Genomic DNA, 24,249 nt, shown 5'->3' on the forward strand with positions numbered 1-24,249 from the left:
TCTTACGATTCAAGTAAGCAAAGTGCATTCAAGTGCAATAAAATTACTTTGAGATCAAACATTGAAAAAACAAAAGCCAGTGGAGGCTGTATGTTCAGGATGGAATTGCTACAGAACATACTGGTTTCATCAATTTTCATTTAAGAAGGAAAGCTATTCTGTTCTTCTAAGTGCACTGCTCATTTGGCCTCACACCACAGTTCACAGATTTGTAAGGTAAGTACTGTGTTCCCAGTTCCATCCTGTTACTTCTTTCATAAAGTTAAGATTCTTAAACTTTTTAAAGTGTTCTGCTATCTGAGCAGTTAAATCCCCAAAGCAGATGTCAGAATGTATTATATATGAAGCCAATGTTGACCTTGCTTTTTTTGTTTCATTTAAAACAACCTCCCTGAGAGAATTCCTAAGAAGGTAAGTTGAGGTCTGTCATTTTGGCATATATGACCTTTAGAATTCTGTGCTATTCCACTGACTTGTGCTATTTAAAGTAATGCTTTGTGTTTGTGAAGGAGGTAAGAGAGAGCAAATTACCTACACATATGGGTCTACGGACTCGCATTTGGTAATAATAGCATCATCACATTTTGCTGCTCAAGTTGTTTAATAGATAATTGATGCACACTCTGGTTAAACCTGCATCATACAAAACTACTGTTAATTAGTTGAAGACAATACTGTTAACAATAAAAGCTATTAACAATTCTAAGTTACCATGGTTGTGGAATTTTACATGAAAGCTCAACGGGCGTCAGAGTAGTCTCAGCCACAAGTATGAAAGCAATAGCATTTCCTAAAAATCAGTCTTGTTTGTGCTTTTCTCCCTGGGAGATCCCAGCTGTTCTCCACCCTTAATGCAGGCCTCAAGGCTTGATACAGACAGAGACAGTCCTTTAATTGGCACCCACCTTTCTGTCAGATTTACGGCTGCCCCTCCTCCATGCTTATTATTTTGGCAGTAACTTTCCATAGCTTAGAATCCCTGTCTTTAGCACAGTATACAAGAAGTTGTAAATTCTGTGCTATTCTTTCCCAGTTTTGTCAAGAAAATACTCAAATCTGACCATTAAATAAGGTGACCATTGAACATTACTTACACAGTCAAATACTGCTACTAAAAATCTAGCTGTCTGCTCATTTCAGCCTCTCAAAGGTTTTCAGACCAGCTTGCTTGTTCTAGGGTTAAGTGCTGCTGCTGCCCACAACAGAATTTTGCAAAAGCTTGCTGATGTGTGGTCTGTTGCTTTGTGTAGTATCACAGATACTACAGAGATTCTTCACTAAAAGACCAGCTGTGCCCTGGTCTTAAAGGCTACTGTGAACTTTTACAGCGAGTAGACAAAAAGCCTTCCACCAAGTCGAGCTTTCGCAGAACTTCTCTCTGCTGCCACTACAACTTCTTTCTGCAGAGATACAGAGTGAGGGTTAGCAAAACGCAGCTGGAGGCGTGTGACTGCCTTAAGCTTCCCTAATGGAAACCAGATTTAGTCCATCTCATTGGTGTCATGTCAAAATGTGATGAGGAGAAACAAGAGAGCAAACCACCTCATCAGAATAGGAGTTAAGAAAACTATTTGGGAAACAGACTTTTTTTTCATTTGGGGAACTGGAAGAAGCTCCATGAAAAAAGTCCTTGCCAACATAAACTGTTTCTCAGGGCTAAGATCAATACAGGTGAAGCTGATTGGTGCCATAGCAAAGGAACACAACTGCTTGGAGAACAGCCTCACTTGTGCAAAAACACTGCTTGTGTTTCAGGTGTTGGATTCATGAACCTTAACCTAGCTGAGAAGAATTTACATTTCCAGGTGTTTCTCCATTTTATGTTTTAACAGCAAGAAGTCAAACACCATTTGTTGGAGACTGTTGCACACTTCCTCAGGCTAGTACTGATGCTTCCTCAGTACTCAGACAAAGAACCCCAGTGATCACAGAGGTGATGTCTGAGCAAGCAGAACATTGGATCTCCCTCAGCTGAACCAAGCACTAAGTAACCTTCAACCTGAAAACAAGGTTCCTCAGTGCATCATACAAACTTAGGATTTGACGCTTGGTAAAAATAATGGACATCTGAGGGAAACAAAGAGAAACATAACACATCCACATCCAAAATCATTCAGGTTAAGAACTGGACCTTTCTATGCTTGGAAGCACTTGACATACGAACAGTGTTCACTGCAAATAATAGCCAGGACAGCAAGCCTGTAAAGACTAAATGAGAGGGATGGTTGGCTGCCTGGTTTGCTCCATGGCTGAGCATCCACTCTGCTTACAGGCTAGCATGAACAGTAGTAAAGCCAGTTGGCACCTCTACTCCATTTACCAACCTCTCAGCAAACTCCTAAGCAGTTTAGAGTTCAGTCCATTTTAAAGGGATGCCTTTCAATTCAGGTGCCAAAATTTTGGCAGCTCCATCAGTCATCCACCTATAAAATGGTTTTAATTATCAGTTCAAAGAGTGACTTAATTAACTATGTAAAGCACTTAAGACTTCTGCAAATAAGTAAGATATGTGTGAGGTGCTAGCTAGTATATATATGCAAGTGAGGTAGGTGTTATGAAGAAACCAACAACAGTAAATTTTTCTCACCTTTCTTTCAGATTTCACAGTGATAACAGAACTCCCAAATCTTGATTGTTCCTGTAAAATAACATTGCCTGTTATAATGCTGCTAGTTTTTTTTTTAAGTAGGTCTTTTTAGTTTCTCTCAGTAGTTTCTTTTCTGGTTACTTACCTCAGGAGAAATCAGGACATACTGTGCCTGAAGAAGAAAAAGAAAGAGAAAAGTCAGCAGAAAGAACTACCCTAGGAGAGTAGAAGACCAGTATGATAACCCTGGCTCCTAAAAAGCAAAGAATGAACAGGAGGAAACAAATCACAGAGAATCAGAAACATGAGGAAGCCTGTTTCCTGGAACCAAGTCAGAATGCACTATATTTTTTTTACTAGATATAATTAATTAGCTGTCATTATAAACTCATGTTCTGATTTCACTCTTGTGTATTCTTACCCAGTCCTCAGGACAGGGAGATACCCACGATTTGCAGTGGCCTGTCACATTCCCCCAGGATGCCTGCTTTCCATTGTAAATGTAAACACGTCCAGCTGCCCCACCAAACAGCATCATGATGCCGTTGGTTCGCAGTGGGGATGTCACAATCATTTCATCTGCAGATATTACAAAGATCACGTAACGCATCAGAAGTGAATTCATGCTAAACCAAAACACAAGAGAACAGCATTTACATACCTCTAGATGCCACAATTACTATTAATGATGGCAATTAAAATGTTTCAGTTTCTGGCTGAGTGACTTAGGGTTTTAGAGAGGCCTCCCTACAAGGTGTGAGGCAATACTGGTACAAGTCAGTTGGGGAAGTAGACCGTTTAGCACTTGTATGAATATGTAGGTGACCAGTCTTCCTGTTGCCAAAAGTTAAACACTTCTCCTCTGATCTAGATTAATCAAGATTTACCTAGTCCATCATTATCCAGATCACTTAAGTATACATCTCCTCCAAATCGAGAAAACCTCCTGTCCCCACTGAATGTGCTGAGCAAAGCAGGCTTGGTGCTGTCTGTCAGGTCATATACCAGAGCCAGTCCAGCTTGATGCAGCACTGAGGACATAAATGACATCCTAGACAGACTGTCTGGGAGAAAAAGAAGTAACAGAATTTGAGCACCAGACACAGAACTCAGTTTTAATACTTAAAGTATATTAACAGGAGGTAATACTGGCATTATATAAAATGGAGAAAATTAATAAAATTCATGAAATAAGTTCAACCATTATACACGATTAACACTCATCAGCATAGGAAAAAAACCTCTTAGCCATAGTACCAGAGGAGAAGTGCATTCAAGTTAGACTTCTACATTTTGACTTTCCCAATTCCTTAGTTTACTGCCAGATTGAGGACAAAACACTGTGTTGTTTTAATTCCAAGAAATAGGCAGTCTATTAGCAAATCACTGCTACATAAATAATCCAAGGTAGTAATTCTGTTAAGCCAATTTTAAGGAAGGAAAACAACACATTGAAGCTGAGGCATAGTAGAGAGGACTCTACATGTAAGGTACTTATAGGTGATAACAGTAAGTATTTCTAATATTTTTTTAATTACATGGCAATTTAAAGGTCCCTTTTCTAACTTAAAAGTTGTATCTGTCCTCTGCTTATACAGAAACAAACATTCTAAAGCAGAAATGGTTTCCAATTTCCAGGACATACCTGCAGTAGGTGCACCCACCACCAAAACTCTCCTTGCAGTCCCCGCCACAGACATCACACCACTGGCCAGAGACAAACCCATTCTGCCCATCTCCTGTTAGATTTTAAAAGAGCTATATAATTTCTACAGAATGTCACTTCAAATTATTCCTAAGGTCCCATACTAAAGAAGGAGCCCTACCTTCTCTCCAGTTACCGCAAACCAGCGCTCTGTGCTCGGTGGGTTATACCCGTACACCTTCCCAACACTCTGTCTGACATCTGACGAGAAGGGATTGCAGCTTGAAATACAATGCAAAATATATTTGTATGTAAGAACGTATTTGTGTACATTCAGCTAGGATTGCTGCTCTTAAAGTATTTTCCCCTTTTACTTTGGAATAATATCGCCTGCCAAATTCTAGAAATCTGTTTTAGTAATCCCCATAGTTATTCTAACTAGTTACACAACATCTAGAGCACAGTCTTGGACTGTCTATCCACTTCTTTATCATCCAATACACTTTTGTGTTTGGTTTACTTTTAAAAATGCTATCTCAAAGTAAGAGCTATCTATACCATTATTCAAGGCATGCTAACCTGTCAGCATTCTTGTGGCCTCTCTCCCCCTCCCCAGGAAGACCCAAGAAATTTTGAAGTGTCTCTAAATAACAGACCTCCTCTACAGAGGATCCAAAGACACCTGTCTTCATAAAGAAGGGTGAAGGCATAAAAATATGAGCTTGCAAAAAATATTCTAAGCAGGATAAAGAGGAAACTTCCTGAAAAGCTGGAAGCCTCAACTATTACAAATCTTAAACCCTGTAGAAATAGAGCAGAATGGAGGAAAGAACAAGCTGTCACATACAACACACCTAGCACAACTCTTCCATGTAGGGCTACCAATCAGTAGTAATGTTATGTTCTCCAGCTGGCAGCTGTCAAGCGAAAATCCAAACCAAGCATAGTTTTCTTCCCCCTCCACCATCCAGTTGGCATCCTGTACTGACAGAGTTCCTGAGAGACCAGAAAAATATGAATTAAATCTTAGTACACCCTGGTATGAAAAATTCATTAGCAATCCTCCACTGACAAGTTTCTCTATGAAAAGTTACAGTGTCCACGATATGGCACCAGTAATTGCTGACTTCACTTTCTCAGTCTGCAGCTGTACTGGCTTGTGAAAGCCTTTATTTGACACAGCCTGTTTCTCAATCCTTCCAATAACCTACACAAAGTACATGAAAGCTACCAGCCAAGCCTGCCCTAAACCAGTGACTGTTTATCAGAACTTGTAATTCTCCGAGGGTGATGGGTGGGGGAGCTTCAAATAATTCTGAGCCCTGAATACCTGTGTACCGTGCTCAACTGCTGCTAACTTCATTTAGCTCCATATGTGCCTCTCCTTCCTCATTCACAACAGTCCTCATCATCTGTACTCATTAACTATGTTCACTTGTAGCATTCCTGTTTAGCCACATTAAGGAGTATACAGAATGATAAAGATTCATCTTTTGAAGTATATTTAAAATTTTCTAATGAGGAGCAGTGAGTCTGCCCTGGACTCACAATACACAGTGGAATCAATTGCTTAAGTGAGTCTTTCAACAGCTTCCCACAATGTTCTTGGATCCAAGCTGGGTCATTGCTGTCTGGATGGGTGGACAACCAGATGGGAAAAACCTGGTAGAGATGATCACCCTCATAGGGCAGTGGATAGTGATTTGTACTCTGAATGCCTGTGACAAGTGGAATGCCTTCAAGGATGTGTCCTTAGACTCATCCTGTTAAACACTTTATTATAAAAGATTTGGAGAAGGTAGCAACATGCCCTTTCATGAAGCTGGCAGATGACAGGAGATTGCAGGGGACTACCATTCAGAGGGACCCAAACAGGCTGCAGGAACAGGCTGACAGGAATCTCACAAAATTCAGTGAGGACCAATGGAAAGCCTGACCCTGGGAAAAGAGATGCCCTTGCTGGGATACAGGCTGGGGACAGGCTGTCTGGGGAGTAACCATGTGGAAAAGACCCTGGAAATCCTGGTGAGTAGAGAGCTGAGTGTGAGGCTCTGACAGCCAACAGTGTCCCAGGCTACATAAGCAGAAGCATGGCAAAGAGACTGAGAAGTGATTGTTTCCACTTTACTCCTTCCTAGACCACACCTTGTACAGTAACAGGAAAGATGCTGATTAACTGGAGCAAATTTAGCAGGGGTACTCCATGCATGGTGGGAGGACAATATACAGTTAGCATAAGCTGAAACAAGACAGGTTCACACTGGATGTAACAAGACAACTTTTTCCATATGAGGACAGCCAAGAAGTGGAACAGTTACCTGGCTGTGCAATCTCTACCATAGGAAGTTTGTAAGACCTGCCTGAATAAAGCCCTGCGCAATCTGGTCCGTCTTCACAGCTGTTCCCTGGATTAGACAGTCCCTGAGATCCCTTTTAAACTGAATTATCCCATAGTTAATGAGGAACTAATGAACAATCACATAAAATATGGGAGGGTTAATTTACTCAATAAATATTACCTTGGTCACTCCTGTTGAAATAAGAGTAAAATGCAACCACAAATCCTCTCTGCTGCCCACCACCAGGTGCATATGGAGAGCCCACCACCAGATCAGCATTTCCATCCCCATCAACATCAGCTGCCAGGAGGGACCAACCAAGATTACAGTAGGAATACTGAAATAAACAGTTAGTTTAAGCCTGAAATGGAACTGAAACCACCAATTCTGCAGTAAAATAGAGCAACTTGCTTCTAAAGAGCTAACTTTGCTTCTGACCAAATCACCCTCCTACTCCCTGGCTGAAATTTTGTTTTCTTTGGGTTTGGTGCTTTTTGAGGGCTATGCATCTTTCTGATCACCCTACTCCCTCCCCTGCACTGGGGGACAAAAGTCTTTTCCACATACAACCAACCTAGGCAAGCACCTGTTTACACCATCCCCATCAGTCTTAATTCCCTCGCAATTACAGGTTTGATGTTAATGTTCTTTGTTTTTTCCTCCTTTATCTTACCTCCTGTTTGTGTAACCCTGTGTTAGCCTGGCTAACAGGATAGTATATACAGGATATTATATGTTATCAATATACCTGACAAGTTATGGTAACATTTGGCTGAGATGCCAAGCCTCTTCCCTCAGTGCCGAAGTAGACATACACAGCACCCTAAACAGTGGGAAAAGCAAGTACAGCATGAGAGCACCTGCATGTCAGTACCGAGTACAAAATCCAAGGCAAATCACAAGACGTGAAACAGTTCTGCAAGGGCTATTAATACAACTGCATTTTTCCTCTCAGAGCCTTCTCACAATACTGTCTTTTTCACCCCAAACCTCAGAATACCCGTGATGTAATGAGTACTGCTGTAACCAAGCAACAAACTAGAGAAGTACATTTTCATCATGCTGGGGGTAAGGAGCAAAGACAGTACACTGTATATTTATATTTGTTATACACACATTCAAGTGGGTCTAATTTTGCTAACTATTATTTAATGCAATGGCAAACAGCACCAAGCACAACAGAAGCATGAAGTTTTCTAAGCTAGTGGGTCTATGTAAAACCATTTAATTTTTTTATTTAGACAGCTAAGTTAGTATATGAAATTCTGAAGAGTTTTAAGCTTAATGGATATGGTTTAAACCAAAACTTTTTACCTCTCATTTTGGATGAGCTGAAAACACTCAGGAACCATTACACGGGCTTATCTGGTAAGCTGCAAGTTATTAAACCTCTGTAACTTGATTATTTTAGCAAGTGTGTCTGTGTTCATATCACATTTTAGGTACCATCTGTTGGCCTATGACAGCAGAAGACAAGGCTCCAGACTCTCTATTCCTATTTAAAAAGGGTACACTTGTATTTCATGAATGGCCCCCCAGCACATCAGTGCTGCAAAATCACAATCTGATTTAGATTTTTAATGTGCAAAAAAGGCCACTGAAAGATAAATACAGATAGCTGTCACTGCTCTGGTCAAAGTACCCACAAAGGTTATAAACTGCTGTGTTTAAATTACAACATCACCTTGACCAACAACAGAAATTCTCTCTTTCCTCTCACTGTTCAAAAAATATGTATCAATAGAAATGTTCTGTATGGATAAAAAAACAACAGTAACAACAACTCCATGTGTGTGGCTTACTTTGTAAGTAAGAAACTGAGATCCCACAGAAGGTGCTCCAATTGCTAGGTCTGGCACTCCATCCTCATTGAAGTCCAGGACTGCCAAGGCAGAACCAAATCTTCCTGAAAGCTAAAAGAAAAGGGATTGCTGTCATGAAAATAGCAGACTTTCTCAAGACAAAACTATCAAAACCTAATGCACATTTGCACAGGGAAGAAATGGAAACAGATGACAAAAATCTATCCCAACAATTCTTGTTCTCCCAAGTAATAACCATCATACCAATACACTAACTCAGAGTCAGCTGTTCTGTTTGGGGATATGGAGGTGTTAAAATAAAAGATAACACAATATGGTGCTATTTTGCTATTTCCTCTTCTGAGCCCAGTGCACCATTGATGTTAAGCTCATGATCTTTGCTGTTGATGACATTAAGCTGTGAACCACTAAAACACTAAGAAGACAAAAGCTGTTACTCCACAGTTTATAACCACAGAAACAGATTAAAAGGAAATGTATCTCATTTCTCTCTATTCTCTTCTTTATGAATAAAGGCATTTTCTACATGGGTTCATATTTCTTGCTCAAGAGGGTCATTTGTTCATGCTTCTCAGTTACAAGCCTACCACTGTCATGTAGTGCAGTTTTCTCTCTTTTTAATGTGTACTCTTAGTAGATGAACAATGGTTTTGAGAGAAGTTATTAACTAATGAAAAAAGTCATTTCAAAGGAATTGAAACATATATAATTACTAATTTTAGATTAAAAAGGAAGGGAAAATCACCATATTTTCTTGAATGCAGGCACCCAAATGAGCTATACTGTGACTTACAGACACACTACCTCTGTTTTATTCAAGGGCACCTTATGTTCTAATATTCACTTATCTGGCACAGTAATAAAAGTGAACCTACAAATCACCATTGCTTTAATTGTACCTGTGACTTCAGTAACAGTTATTTTTCTTGAAAAACATTTGACATCCTATAATCAGGAGGAGTATTTCAGGAATAATACTAATACACATTAATGATACCATTGCTCAGTCAAAATTTACCACACTTTCAGGCCAAAAAAAGTTCAAGTGACAAATACCTGATTTGATCTCTCACCTGATGACCCTGTAGTACTTGGTCAGCTTTCCTATCCAGATCCATGTCCTCTGGTGGCAAACCTGACTGGTTGCCATAGACCACATACACCCGTCCTATCTGAACATGGCCCATGGTGCTGTACCCTGGTGCTCCAACCACCAGATCTTCATATCCATCCTGGTTTAGGTCAGCTGAGATCATTGCCCTGTACAGCAAGGGAGTCAACAGAATCAGCATTAACTTCCAGACAACCACAACATTAGCGAAAATAAATAATTTTAATTCAGGTAAACCAAGACCTGTGTTTCTCCATATAGTTTTGTAAAAATCTATGCAGTGGTTTTTTTATACTACGTTTTATTTTTGTTTCCTTGAATTAAATAAAAACAGAGACATGAAGGTTCATCTTCCATTAATGAATCTGAGATCTGCAGGAATTGCTTATTACTGACATAAGGCATCTGAGACCAATCAGAGCAAGGAACATGAGAAAGGGCTGCTTGCATATGACACAGAATACAAAAGATGAAATTGAGCCTCTTTTAAACTGAACCTCTGATTTAACTGATGGACTTAACAGGAGATAAGCAAAAGGATCACAGATCACAACAACATGTTGGGAGTTAGAGGGGAATGTGGAGAAAAAAAGAACTAACTACCATTAATTTGTTTGGTGTGAAGTAAACTCAAGAACTAAACCCAAATTTTCAGTCAGAGTAAGTGAAGCAAGATGAGCAGCAATGCAAATTTACTTTATTACTCTTCCCTGTTGCAGGTCAAGCTAGAACCTACCTGGCAAGGAGAGAGAATATGCCTCTATCTGTCCTGAATCTCTCTCTGAACTTCTCACTAGTCTTGAGTAGTTCCAAGAACAATTAGTAGGCATTATCAGTAATCATCTCATGACAGAAACTTAATTTTGCACAAACATCAACCAAGAACCAGAATAGGGTAACAATGTTCCTATGCTGTTCAGAATCAGAGCTGATGTTGATTCCAATTTTGGTTCCTTCCATTCTGAGTTTTATCACTTGCAGAGCACTGGGTTCCTTCTCTAGGGACAGAATGTAAAAAAGACAAGACAACCCTTCTAAAACAAGAAGTGATCTGACTAGAATTCACATCTGAATGAAAATTTTGCTCTTCATGCACTTTTATTCAGGTCTGACACAAAAAGGCTTATGCCAACATCTGAAAATTGTATGGGTTAACTTGCTGGTCTGGACAGACAATATAAGCCATTCTGCCAGATTTGTAGCACTAATTGACTTGGACTGTCACCTTTAAAGAATATACAAAAAATAAACAATAATATTTTGGTGGATACTCAAAACTTTCAGAAATTAAGAGGGAGGTGGGAGGAAAAAAGTTACCAACCATCCAAGTCTAGCATAGGGAGAAGTCAGAAAATACGAAGCTGCTGGCTTGAAGATGTTCTTAGAAGATTTCTGCTGTGTAGCTGCCAATGCTCTCCAGACAATACGGTTTATCAAGCGGAGGGAATTCTAAAATAAAAATAATAAAGAGACACAAGACTAGTTAAAACACAGGCCAAAACTCTAGAACACTTTGAGGCACCTCAAAAACCAAGTCACCAACAGTGGAAATCACCACATGGATCTAAGAGGACTCTGACTCAGGTCATAAGCACCATTTTAGAAAGTGACAAAATATTGTATGTTCTAAACGAAGTACTGCTAATCGTTCACTGCTATGCTTTGCTGGGACTTCTTAACTCAGAAAAGTGATCATATGATTCTGTAAAATGTAAATACTAAAGATATATTTTGACATTTTTGACACTACAGGATGTGTTCTAACTTCACTGTACAATGAGAAAACTGTAAAAATTGAGTATTTATGATGTACATATAGAGACTAACAATAGTGAAGTCAGAGGCTACTGTTAACATTCAGAGACCCTGCTCCATCATGCAGCATTTCAGACAGAAATGAAAACAATTTTACACACAGCTGAATTTTACTTGACTCATCTGTCACTTCTCACTTACTGTTGCCCAAGACTGTATGTTGAAGTGAACTCCTCTCTCTGTATAGTTTATATTTTTCTCAAGCGTTTCTGTAAGCAAAGAAGTTCTGTTCTTGTGATGTCCATGTTTTGATTGCTTGTTTCTGCTAAAATAAAGAAGACAGTAATAAGAATTATTATAACTGAATTAATGACTTGATGTCTCTCTTAGATTCTGCACAGTTCCCCTACACAAAGCTTACTACTCATGCTAAGAGAATCTCAAATTCACACACAAAAAGATAAACCAAGTTATCTCTGATTTTCAGTAGCTCACTGTCCACATTAGCAGAAGACTCTCTTCATTAAACCTTTGAACCTTCAGAGCTATACTTACATGTGGTTGTCCTTGTGCTCCTCTTTGCAGTTTATAAACAGAGGGTTCTCAGGCAGGTAGCAGCCACTAAAGAAAAATTTGCAGAATGCGCTTTAAAGATTTTCCTGCAATGGAAGTGAAACTAAAAATACAGCTTTTACCTTTACTGATTCCTCTGTTAGAAGTCATAAGTTTTCCCAAGAAACTCAAAATCAGAGCATCATTGTAATCCTTAGAAAACCCTCTGATATTTATTTTGATGACCTTGATTAGGTTCTATATGAATCTAACAGGTATTTATATAACTCTTAAAGGAAACTTACTGTAACGTGCCCTGCTATTTCTAGGAATCTAAAGCACTTTTAATGAAAGTGTCATTCTGGAACAAAGAACATAACAGATTATGCCATACTGTATTTCAAACATAATTTCCCAAAATAGCTGCAGTGGTATTTTCCATATAAATGCATGGCTTAATTGCCACTCTTGGTCTTATAAAGCTATTTACAGTAAGGTTACATTTGTAAGTGAACAGTACAAGGCTAGAACTTTTATAAAAGCATGAAATTATGAGTAGAAGCCTGAGCTTCCAACTCTAGAATATATACTCCTACTCTTTCCAATCCAATTTGCCTTAAGCATCTGAAGGTAACATCTGATCTCCCCTCGGAAGGGACATCTTTGCTGACTGACGACAGCATCCAGAAAGTGCAGCTTCAGATTGCCAGGCCAGGCAGAGCCTCAGGGCATGGCTATACAACATTTAAGCAGGCCCTTCAGTATGTCTCAAAGAATGCCCCAAATTCTCCCTGCTGAGTATCATCTGGGCATGCTAAAGGCCTGCCTGGGCGAAGGAATGTGAACACCTAATAAATGCAACAGAGGCTTGCCTGGGCAAAGGAATGTGAACACCTAATAAATGCAAACTCTAGGCCTATGTAACCCTGTGTACCTGCGTGAAAGACAGCCAAGGAAATCCCTTTGTCCAAGTGAGGATCAGCACCTCTTCTAGGAAAGAACCTGCCTTCAGAGGGACAACTAAATGGGTGTCAGAACTTGATTAATGTGTTGCCAGAAACATACTATACCTGGTTCCATTCTCTAGCATGTGGCTCGTCAGCTCAAAAATATTGTTTGTCCAGAACGCCATGTCATCCACTCCTCCAAGGAAATATTCATGTAAATTCTCCACCAGAAATGGAGATTTACTAGCATATGTTGGAAAAAGCTGAGGCAGGCAACATGCTTATTAAGATGAATTACATTGTCTCCACGTTATGTGTTCATATTTATGAGGAAAACAGACAACCAACCTTGCCAACAGCAAGCCTTTCTCCATGCCTGAAAAAAAAATCTTCAGAAATAAAACTTGCCTCATTTTATATTTAATTATTTAAACAGTTCTTTTCAAGGCTGCTTGTATGTTTCAAGGCTACCTGTATGGTAAATACTATGCAAGTCATTACATTTCCTTGTCGGTTGTTAATATGTATTTTAAAGTTGTAACACTAATGATATAATGCAAAAAGCAATAATCTAAACTTTGTTGTTGCCCTTAATTTGGAGGGATTCACAGTTTTTGCAAATGCTGTGTGACTATTGGTAATTAACTGAAATAAAGGATACAGCTTGGCTCTTCAGGATATTCAAAAGCAAACACTGCCAGAGAGCTAAGGACTCCTTTGAATTATTCTTGAAAGGATCTACATAAGACAACCTGTCTGTTTAGGTATGTACATTACTCCTTCAATACACAAAAATTATATTGCTAATACACCACAATGCAGTGGTACTTGAAGACACAGCTGTTCTCAAATAAACAGGCATAAATATGTTAAATGCATAAATGTGTTAAACAGCCAAGATTCAGCATCTGTGGTGTAATAATTTTACAGTCATTAAGCAGTCCAAATTTGAATTCTAGCATTAAAATAATTCCAGTGTTTTATGATTTCGGGGTATAGTAGGGAGCCTATATTGCTGACCTCAATGCACAAGGTGTTTCAAATATGATTATCATAATTTTCCCACATATGTTTCACTTAGGAAAACCCAGACAAAGCTATTCAACTTACAGTTCAAGAAACAGCAGGTAAGTACAGTCAGTAATTGTGCTTTCAGTTATGATCTCTTCTCCATAAAATTCCTTATAGATAGATGCTAGGTCTTTGACAGGTACATACCTGAAAACAGGAAGAAGGTGTTGTAACAACAGATTTTCCGTATCACCTGATAAAAGATTACAGTTTCTAAGAAGGTATTGTAACAACAGATTTTCCATATCACCTGATAAAAGATTACAGTTTCTGTAATAACAATAGTCTGCTATAAAATATTCTAAATTTCAGACTACTACATAGGGTCATGAAGATTTACAAATACCAGAATGACCAGGATTGCATGTGCAGTTACTCTCTGCACAACACTCTCCTCTTGTTGAGGTTCAAAGTCAGAATCCTGTCGAACCATTCCCCTATGGCTACGGCTGGTAGAGCTTCCACACTTTCCACACTGGTTCTCTTGCTTGGTGATCACATTATCTTGGAGGATGTCCTCCAACTTTCCACTGTGCCAAATCCACTCCTAGCCAAATAGACATTTCCCACAGTTGCTTTCCACTGTGCCAAATCTACCCCTAGCCAAATAGACATTTCCCACAGTTGTCCCACGGTTTTATTAGTGAACTGTGCCTTCTACACCTAGGTGAACTACATCCTGCTTAAACAAAATGACTCAAACTTTATTGGCAGAAAAAAAGACATGAGTTTTTTACTTCAGTTAAAAATTGTGAAAAAAAAAGGGTCTGAATCTTCTGCTAAAAAGATGGAATCTTCTGTCTAAATCTTCTACCTGTTTTTATGCTTTTAAAACCTGTATACAGTAAACATCTTCAACTTCCAGCACAGAAAAAAAGGGTCTGAATCTTCTGCTGAAAGACAGAATCTTCTGTCTAAATCTTTTACCCATTTTTATGCTTTTAAAACCTGTGTACAGTAAACATCTTCAACTTCCAGCACTTTTAAATAAATGTCACTTAGATTTCCAATTAACTGTGTTATTTAACTAACAGTTAGGACATTCCAGTAAAACCTTTTCACTGGTTATTTTATATATAACTACTTATAATTCCCTTCAGAGACAAATAATTTCATCTTTCTTGCTACATTCCGACACACAAAACTCTCTTTTTCTTCTGTCTAGAGACAATTTCATCTTTCTTGCTACATTCCTACACACAAAACTCTCTTTTTCTTCTGTCTTTCCAGTTTTTCATGTCAGGGAACAGTAAATATGCTTATAAGGAAAATTCAGAAAAATTCAAATAGCTGCAAGGGTTTCTTTCGAAAGTAAAATAAAGAAGGACAGCATTTTGCCAAAGCACAGTCATTATATGGAAGAAGCAGAAATAAACATTAAAGAAGTAAAATAAAGAAGGACAGCATTTTGTCAAAGCACAGTCATTATATAGAAGAAGCAGAAATAAACATTAAAGAAGGCAACCTCATTATCTTACCAATTCGATGCCAGATAACTGAAGTCCAGCTCAAACTGACTCACTACATCTCCTCCTGAGGATGGAAGAATGAAAAAAACCCCACAAAGTCCAACAAAACAAACCTGTTAAGTATCTCTCATGGATAACAGCATGGATGACTATGCTATCTGTATTTATATTGCAGATCTTCCAGCTGTATATTTAGAATACACAAATGGTTTACCTGCAAGTATGCTGCACATTTTATACCACCAGAGAATAAGAACAATGTACAATTTAAAATCACAGTAGTGACTCCATTTAAACATTAGCATTCTTTGGTCAGAATTTTGGCTTTAATCCAAATGTCCATATTCCCTATAACATCTCCTGCAACATGGAGCATGAGGACAGGTATAGCAGGGCTTTTGCAAGTATGGGGGAGGGTGAGAATACACTATCCATTCTTGGCTCCTGCACTGCACAGGGTAAGAGCCAGAATCACCCACGGTGGTTTTGAAGAGAACTAGCTATTCCAATAGAACAATCTATGATTGGCAAACAGAAACGTTACCAAAATCGCCAGCACTGTGAGCTTCTGAGTATGAACCATGAAAATCAATCTAGAGAAAGAAAAAAACAAGAGAACTGCTTGTTTCTTTTAATATGAGCAGAGAAAATTGTCCAAGCATCCCTAATGTTTACAGGTCCCAAACCTGAACTTCATTCTTATGAAGTTTGTGACCTAGAGAAAATTAGCATCCCTAATGTTTATAGGTCCCAAACCTGAACAACTTCATTCTTATGAAGTTTGTGACCTTGCATCTCTCTGAAAATCTTCCTCAAACAGGGCTCCAGCATTTCTCTTCACTCCCCACCACAGTCCAAAGCAAAGCTATCCATTCCAATAAACCCAGTTGTATCAATAAATAAAATAATACAGGCTTACTTCTCCCATGGCCTTTAGAAATCCTTAGGTCCCAAACCTGAACAACTTCATTCTTATGAAGTTTGTGACCTTGCATCTCTCTGAAAATCTTCCTCAAACAGGGCTCCAGCATTTCTCTTCACTCCCCACCACAGTCCAAAGCAAAGCTATCCATTCCAATAAACCCAGTTGTATCAATAAATAAAATAATACAGGCTTACTTCTCCCATGGCCTTTAGAAATCCTTGATCGATGCCCAGGCTATGCCAGCTAATATCTGCCACCATATGTGAGGCAATTCCAAACAGGAAAGCCACCAGCTTCTCTGTAGCCTACACAACAACAATCCATTTGTAGTAACATCAGTAATTTTACTGCTGTCTTTAAGAACAGGTAAGCATTTTATTTAAGTGGATTATACAAGGATATAGGTGAGAAACTCTTACAATTCAAGAACTTAGTATAACGAAGTGTTGACTACTCATTCCTTGATGCTGGAGTTACTCTTTGTGACTTGAGAAGGCCACAGAATTCCATGGTGGATGTCAGGATAAATTGTGCATTTCAAGTTAAATGTGTACTAAAGTGTTTTTATGAACTGGGAATAAACACTTCCTCTCTGCCACCATGGGTGTTGTGCAGTCACACAGAGGAGAGAAAGACGTTCCTGTGCACTCTCACTTTTGACAAAATGTTTTTTCTCTCTTCCTATGTAGCTCATAGACCATAAATGAGAGCAAATCAGGACTAAGTCCAAGATTTCACCAGTGAGAATTCTAAAAGATGTCTGGTTTTCAAATGGCAAACCCTCAATGAGATCTGACAGGAATGCAAGACCACCAATCACATTTGAAAATTTGGACCTATGAAATGTATCATAAGTACCAGACCGCAGTGGAGATAATTGATAGACGTTATATGGAAACCATAACTTTTTTTGTGTGGTAAAGAAGAAAACAGGATTTCAAATGTTTCTGTATCAGCAGATATTTTAATATAAAAATATGAGGTTTTTTCTACACTTCACAAAGTATGAAATTTCAACAAGTGAAGGCGAAGAAAACAGTTGAAAGCGAAGTCAAAAGCTAATGAAATTTTCTTACCCCTTCCCAAGGCTGAGGATAATTCCTTCTGATGTAGTCAATACTTGCTTTGAGAAATGGTGACCAATGAGTGTCTTCAGACACACCATGGAATATTCCTATTGCAACAAAATTATATCACTATTTGATTTGCTCTTTGGGGAAAAATGAAAAAGAAAAAAAAGGAAAATAAAAGATTTTCTCTATAAAAAAACCAGACTTTCTCTATAAAAAAACCAGACTTCTTCAATTTCACAGCATACAAGTGATACATTTTGCATCCATTAAAGAGCCAAATGAGACTCATTTTTATAAGATTTATACTATCAAAACTGATACTAAATTTATCTTCTATGATTTTGGTTTGGAACATCTGAGAATTTTGTGCCTGCTCCCTTCCTTTGTGCCTGTGAGTAGGTACAGTACAATGAAAAGCTCCCAAACAGAGGGGATAAGAGAGCTGACAGAGAAGCTGTTGACTAAATTAATACATCCACTTGTATTAAAGAGCTGATGGGCATGGCATCAACTCAAAATACCATGTTTTGGGATGGGTATCAGTTTCCATAGGGCAGAGAAGGGCTATGTCATCATCATCATAATTTTCAATAGAAAGGCAAACTTGCAAAAATATAGGCAGTGTAGGAGCAGAAAAAGGGCAGAGGAAAGCAGGAAAAATTATGTTTAATTTGAAGAATCAATTATTACTCTTACTTGGACTCAGGCAGAAAAGATTATGTAGGATCTAACAGTGATCTTGCCTAAAAATTTCTGTGTACCTACATAAAGTTATGTGCAAAGTGATGCTGACATAACAAGACCAAGCAGCACAATGTAAAATTCTCTAAGGGGAAAGAAGGTAGACAGGAGAGAGATGGTTTGGACCATCAATATGTTTGGAGGAAGAGTACATGTTTGTTCACACAGCACTGTGAAACTGCAGAAGATTAAGGTATATTAAACACTCCAAGAGCAGACCTTGTGGGTAATTCAGATACCTCTTGGCCTCTTGACATTTTACAGTGCAGCTAAACTAGAAAACATAAGGATGGGATTTGCAAGGCCAAAATCAGAGTAGCCTTCTCCATCTAAGTTTGTTTCCTGCCCAGAAAGGCAGTCTGCATGGCTTTACTTTTGATCTAGTGACATTCAGTTAAGACAGCTCAGATCTGCAGAGGTACCTATTTCTTCCACATTGACTAAGGAGGCTGCTGACAAGTGATCCAACTACAAAACAAGGCAAGATGGACCCAGCTTTAATGAAGGAATGTGGGCTGGACACTGCAGAGAGAGAGGCTCTGACCACTGACCTGGTATAAGGCAGAAGTCAAAACTGCTAGTGGGGAAACAGGTAGATAGAAATAACCAAGTTGAGGTAGGAATTGCAGAAATCCCAGGAGAACATCAGTCATGAAAACAAGGCAAGTGAAACTGAAGTTTGGGAGAAGATGTTAGCAGATCCAGGCAGAAAACCAGGAACAGCGACCTGGTGAGCGACAGGAGACAAAACCAGTATTAAATGCCAGAGCAGAGGGGAGATCTAGATGCGAACTGAGCACATGCATATCAGGATATAAACCAAACAGCCTGTAGTAGGCATAACCAACAGTCAGCATCGACAACCTGTGTCTGAGAAACAATGAGAAGTCTGGCTGCAACCGTGTGATTTGACTCTAAGTAGGAGCAGGTGATGACAAAAGATGGGGAAAGTGTCCTTCGAAAGACAAATGAGGATTTTGCAGTTGTGGCAGGAAAACCAAATACTGAGATAAGTGAAGGCACTGGCACTTAGCTGAAAAAACATGCATATGATGAGGGAAACCAAACAAAGATCCTAAGAACACACTGAATTTAAGGGATCTGAATTTGCATTGCCTACTAAAATAAGCCATTTCCCATACTTTAGACTTCTACTAATATCTCAACAATCAATTGGCCAGATATCCTCACAAAAATTGCTTATCACTGCCCTGTCTCTGGTATCTGCCTAAACATCCTAATAGGTTGTTGTTAGAGGACAGGCTGTCTTTGTTCCATTTGCTAATTTGCTCATTCTCCAGATTTAGCATTTCAGTAGCATATATCCTGCAGCAAGGCCTAGCTGGCTGTTTTATAGCTCTGATTTTGCTAGAGAAGCTGATATGATCAAGAGCTGACCTACCAGAGTTAAAAAATCAGGGGACCACTTGCAAGTCAAGGCATACTTTTTACAGCCATTGCAATGGTGTGTTAATTTTGTAGTGCAGTCTTTAGATCTGCAAGCGGCAAAACTAAGACTGTCATTAATTTCAAACAGGATCAGTAAAAGGCAAAATGCAGCACTCTGGAAAAGAAAGGCTTTAAATTGGGATGTTACTAACACTTGCCTACCTCCCCCTCCCAACCCCGCCATAAGTCCTATGCTATTTTGTTATTGTGGGGTTTTGATATTCTCCTATCCTCTTTGTGACTGATCTGATAGAAACTAGTACTTCCTAATATAGAAATCAGCACTAGGCTTTCCCTAAGACTTAGAAAAAAGAGGTCATTTTGTCCTCTCAGTTTTTCGCCAAGACAGTACTGGGTAATCTGACCTAATTTAGTCAAACATCATCCTTCTATCAAATTTCTTACCCATTAAATAGTTAAATTTACCCTAAAGGTACTTTCTTAAAACATTTTCAAATGCATTATTTGCTTAAGAAGTTATATAAAAGGGCTGAAAATACTAACAAAAATGATGGGTACTTTTTGCAGGAAGGCATTTTTGGCCATACTTAATTTCTTACAATGTAACTATTTTCAACCCTACTATAAATTCTGCAGGATTTCCACAGAAAAATACAGTTGTTCCAACACTGGACTTACAAAGCTTTTCTTACCACGTTTGCAGATTGGAGAATAAAAGGCATCAGGATAAATGCTCCCAGCCTGAAATGCATCTTGGTGGTTTAGTAATAACTGGGAAAAGGACAGGGGAAAAGGAATTAGAATGCTATTGCACAGCATGAAAATACATTTTACCACCCATATCAAAGATAAAATTTAAGTATCCAGCAAGATACAACTATTATCTTGGTAAAATACAGTGTGTGGTGAACTACATTCAAAAGCTTGCTGTTACTTTTCTGTCCTTATGTTTATTAAATCTGCTTTCCAAAAGTCCTCTACTGATTCTTCTAGCACTACTACTCAAGGGAGTATGACTAAAAAAGGAAGACATGCAAGAGAAGACACAAAGCATATATGTACACATTGGTATAATTGCTATGTATTTGTAATAGTACTCAGAAAGAGTCAAATGATTTTCAACAAATAAAAGGTAAAAATACAGTCTGGGCACAATGCTGACACATAAATAATACATAATAAAGGAAGGCAAGAAGACAGAAAAACATTCAGAGGAAAGGTGTACACAATAAAGCAATAATATGCTTCCTACCTGTCTGTAATTAACACTGCCTTCATGCTTAATGAAAAATTCCAGAGCTCTATGTGCTGAAAAACAACATATTGAAGTATTGATTTATAGGTATTGTGGCCAGGCCCATGTTTTGTTAGAAGCATTATCAAAAAAGAGACAACCCCACATTGTCATACCTAAGCCATGCAGCGCATGCATGAAACACGATTTCTCACAGAATTTTGTACCTATGAGAGGGTGTGTTCTCCCACCTAGGAGCTAACAAGAAAGTGCTGTTTCTGTGGCACATCTGGGCACAGGTCTCACCAGCCTCCCTCTAATCCCCAGCCCTCAAGCTGACCAACCAAGCTGAAATCCCAGGGAAAAGAACTCCCTGCGTCCAGAACTGAGCTACAGCAGTGAACTGACAGGATCATACCCAGCACGAACGGAGCATGGACCTCAAAGTTCTAGCTCTAGTGTATTTAAGTTTCACTGTTGCCCTTAACATTGAATAGGTACCTTGGGTATCAACTTGGATGTTCAACAGTTTGATTAATTTTTAACATGTATGAAAACCAACAAAAATCTAAAGTCAGCAAGGTAAATAACAGTATTTATTCACTGAGTTCTTACTGCCAAAATCTTTATAGAGCAAGCATAACAGGAGAATGAAACAAACTGACATCACTCTTCTTTAATGAAGTCTTCTTCTAATGAATGTTGAATCCCAGGGATAATCTAGTAACACTGTTCTAAAAACACCCAGCACTCCAAAACTGTTTAGTTGAAACTGCACACATGGGTTATCATCTCACCTTCCCACACAAAGTTTTACTCCACACTTGAAGCTACTTACAGAGTAAGACTGAATGAAATTTATTCCTTACCAAATAAATCACATCACAAAACCCCCCAAAAAAACCCAAACCAAAAAAAAACCCCAAAACAACCCACTCTCACTCTGGAATAATATCTAGACAAAACTGTGGGTTTGAATGATCTTTCACTTTGAATTTTACCCACTGATTTAAATCATCCTTATTCAAATACACTAAGGCACCTTAAGGATTAGTCTCTTGCACCAAAACAGGTACAACAACATGACAATAATAATAACAAATTATCTATAAACACACATCTCTCTTTCCAGTGTGGGAGTGTCTCAGTTTGGCAGTTTGCCTCTTCTGCCTCCCATCTCCTTCTCACTTCTCTCATTACTCAAGTGGGCCCAGGTCCTACAAGTTCACCTGTACAAGGCATTTCATGACAGATCCCTACGGTTCCACAGAGCCTCACAAGTCTGAGAGGAGCCCCTGAGGGGAAAAGCCTTCCAACTCTGACCTGTCTCCAGCAACAGCGCCCTGGCAAGTAGGACACCACACAGCTCTGCCAAGCACACAGAACATGATCAGCATTCTGAACACGCAGAGCTTTTCATCATTTTAAAAGTTCTTTCAGAAATCTGTCCAGGACAGGCTTTGGTGCTGGTTGTGAGTTGGATGAGTTTCTTTCTACAGTTTGTTGTGAGGTTTTTGTTTTGTTTTGTTGTTTGGTTTTTTTCCCCCTGGACTACTTGGTGTTTGGATTTTGGAAATGCTTTCAGTATCTTATCATCACAGACTTTTATGTGCACAATAATAAAAGCACTGATTTTAGCAGCATCAGAGCTGAATACAGTTTGATGTAACAGATAAAATTTGTTGCAAATTATGATCCAATAGTTCAATGCATACACTACTCCTCAGACAACCAAGACCTTTAAATTAGATAAATGCAGGTTTTCTGCAATATGCTCCCTTGATTAGGTTAAAAAAAAAACCTGCTTTGGGACAAATCCATAAGCTTGTTTACCTCTTCAGATGCTTTGCAAATACAGTCTATTCTGGCAAATCTGTTATTTCAAGTCTCCAGAAGCTCATACTCCATAATTAGAGTCCCAAGGTTGTGAAGATCTGTGCACTTGCCTAACACCAGGCAGTGTGACTTCTACAGATTACTATGGCTCTCTTAACATACCACTAGGAAAAGGGAATGGTTCCAGGATGCTGACAAAGGCTACAACACTCAGTAAGGAAACACACTCTCAGTCTTGGATGCCATGAATAATCCCAGCCTTTAACTCATTCAGAGTTGCATGTAGTCAGTCTGAGATTACCTGAATTCTGCAACATCCTATGTTTTGCCACGTGGTTGAACAACAGACTCAGAATCAAAAAGAAAAGGACAAACAATTAAAACTGTCGATTATTATGAGTAAGTATGTGGGAGTAACCTCACACTACCCATGTGCTTTCTTGGAAGAACTGCAGCAGAAAACAGATTTTAAAAATAACACAGGCAAACAAGAAATTCAAAACAGAAATATGTCCCTACTTTGATGTTCACTCAGCTCTCTCCCTCATTCTCTACAAATCTAGGCTGTTCAGGCAACCTACCAGGAAGAGACACAGAACTAAATTTTCATGGTGTTAGTCAGAGATACAAACACATCATAGCATTTTATCTATTTTATGCAGGTATGGCAAAATTACTACATGGGGATCTGAACAGAGCTACCCCAAATGACCTGTGTTATTCCTTAGTTTAAATATAACAATCCCACAAATTGCCTAAATTATTCCTTTTCTTTCTCCAAACCAAACCCTGCCTGCGTAAGACTCACAGACACAAACATTCCAGTTGCATAATGCCTGTGTTTTAGAAGACGGAAAAATATGCAACCCAAGTTGATTCAAGCATTTGGCTTATAAAACCAATAAAGTTTTGAACTCCAAAATCAAACTACTCATCTATCCTAAGCATTAATCATATGTTTTAAATAACGTAGACTGATCGTTACTTTCACATTATTTCTTCCCTTTGCTTTTCAGCTGAATCTGAATTTACTCCTCTTCACAAGCAAGTTAAAACACAAGCAAATTAATTCTGAATATGTCTTACCTATTTCAACATGTGTTGAAATTCCACATGGGATACATCTCTGACAGCAATGGTATAGTATAAGCAGCAAAAGAGAGTGAATCTTCGCACCAGCCATGATGCTGGCTCAAACTGTGATATTCAGAAGCTTGGAGCAGTAGCACTGTGACCTTTGAAATGTAGGTTACGGAGCATGTCTTTTCTTTCAGGACATATTGCTGACACAGCAAGTGAGTGACTGCCATATTTGAAAGGCTATTTTATACCAATGCTTTTGTTTACATCAGATAAAGTACTTTATATAAAAAAGAAATAATCTGTAGGTGTTGCCTCCTCTTGAATTCTGTAATACTTCTGGGGTTTGAGCAGTGGAACTGCCATCACTGCACAGCAGTAATGTGATTTTTGTTAATACAGAACAGCATGGCAAAGAGCATCCTACTACAGCGTGTGCAGCTCACGGACAGCTTGTGTTGCCTTACAACAGCTACATCACATTGCACAAAAACATTAAAACCCATTGCCAAGGCACTATTAGTAGAAACGCAGTAGCTCCTGAGTTGCTGGCAATACAAATTTGTAGAGCTCAGTGAGCTAACAGGACATTGTATACATATATTTGAGTGTTGCGGTCCACACTGAGAGCCGAATTGATACGCGGGGGAA

The 24,249-nt window shown here is 38.8% G+C and overlaps 1 protein-coding gene across 1 annotated transcript; it reads right to left on the reverse strand.

Moving 5' to 3' along the window:
- Positions 1 to 1,322: 1,322 nt before the first annotated feature.
- On the reverse strand, positions 1,323 to 23,701 carry GPLD1 (glycosylphosphatidylinositol specific phospholipase D1). Its single transcript, XM_009080028.1, has 25 exons — positions 23,605 to 23,701; positions 20,701 to 20,756; positions 20,141 to 20,219; positions 17,301 to 17,398; positions 16,419 to 16,529; positions 15,844 to 15,892; positions 15,309 to 15,363; positions 13,870 to 13,977; positions 13,108 to 13,135; positions 12,883 to 13,022; positions 11,816 to 11,881; positions 11,462 to 11,582; positions 10,827 to 10,954; positions 9,468 to 9,654; positions 8,374 to 8,484; positions 7,320 to 7,394; positions 6,752 to 6,908; positions 5,087 to 5,228; positions 4,414 to 4,513; positions 4,233 to 4,326; positions 3,475 to 3,651; positions 3,009 to 3,166; positions 2,733 to 2,759; positions 2,588 to 2,638; positions 1,323 to 1,400 (listed from the first exon to the last, which is right to left on the reverse strand). Exons 1-25 carry the CDS (start codon positions 23,699 to 23,701, stop codon positions 1,323 to 1,325), a joined length of 2,493 nt encoding a protein of 830 aa, XP_009078276.1.
- Positions 23,702 to 24,249: the final 548 nt, after the last annotated feature.

This window comes from Acanthisitta chloris, unplaced genomic scaffold (assembly GCF_000695815.1).
Source record: "Acanthisitta chloris isolate BGI_N310 unplaced genomic scaffold, ASM69581v1 scaffold1658, whole genome shotgun sequence".
In the NCBI taxonomy this organism is placed as follows: Eukaryota; Metazoa; Chordata; class Aves; order Passeriformes; family Acanthisittidae; genus Acanthisitta; species Acanthisitta chloris.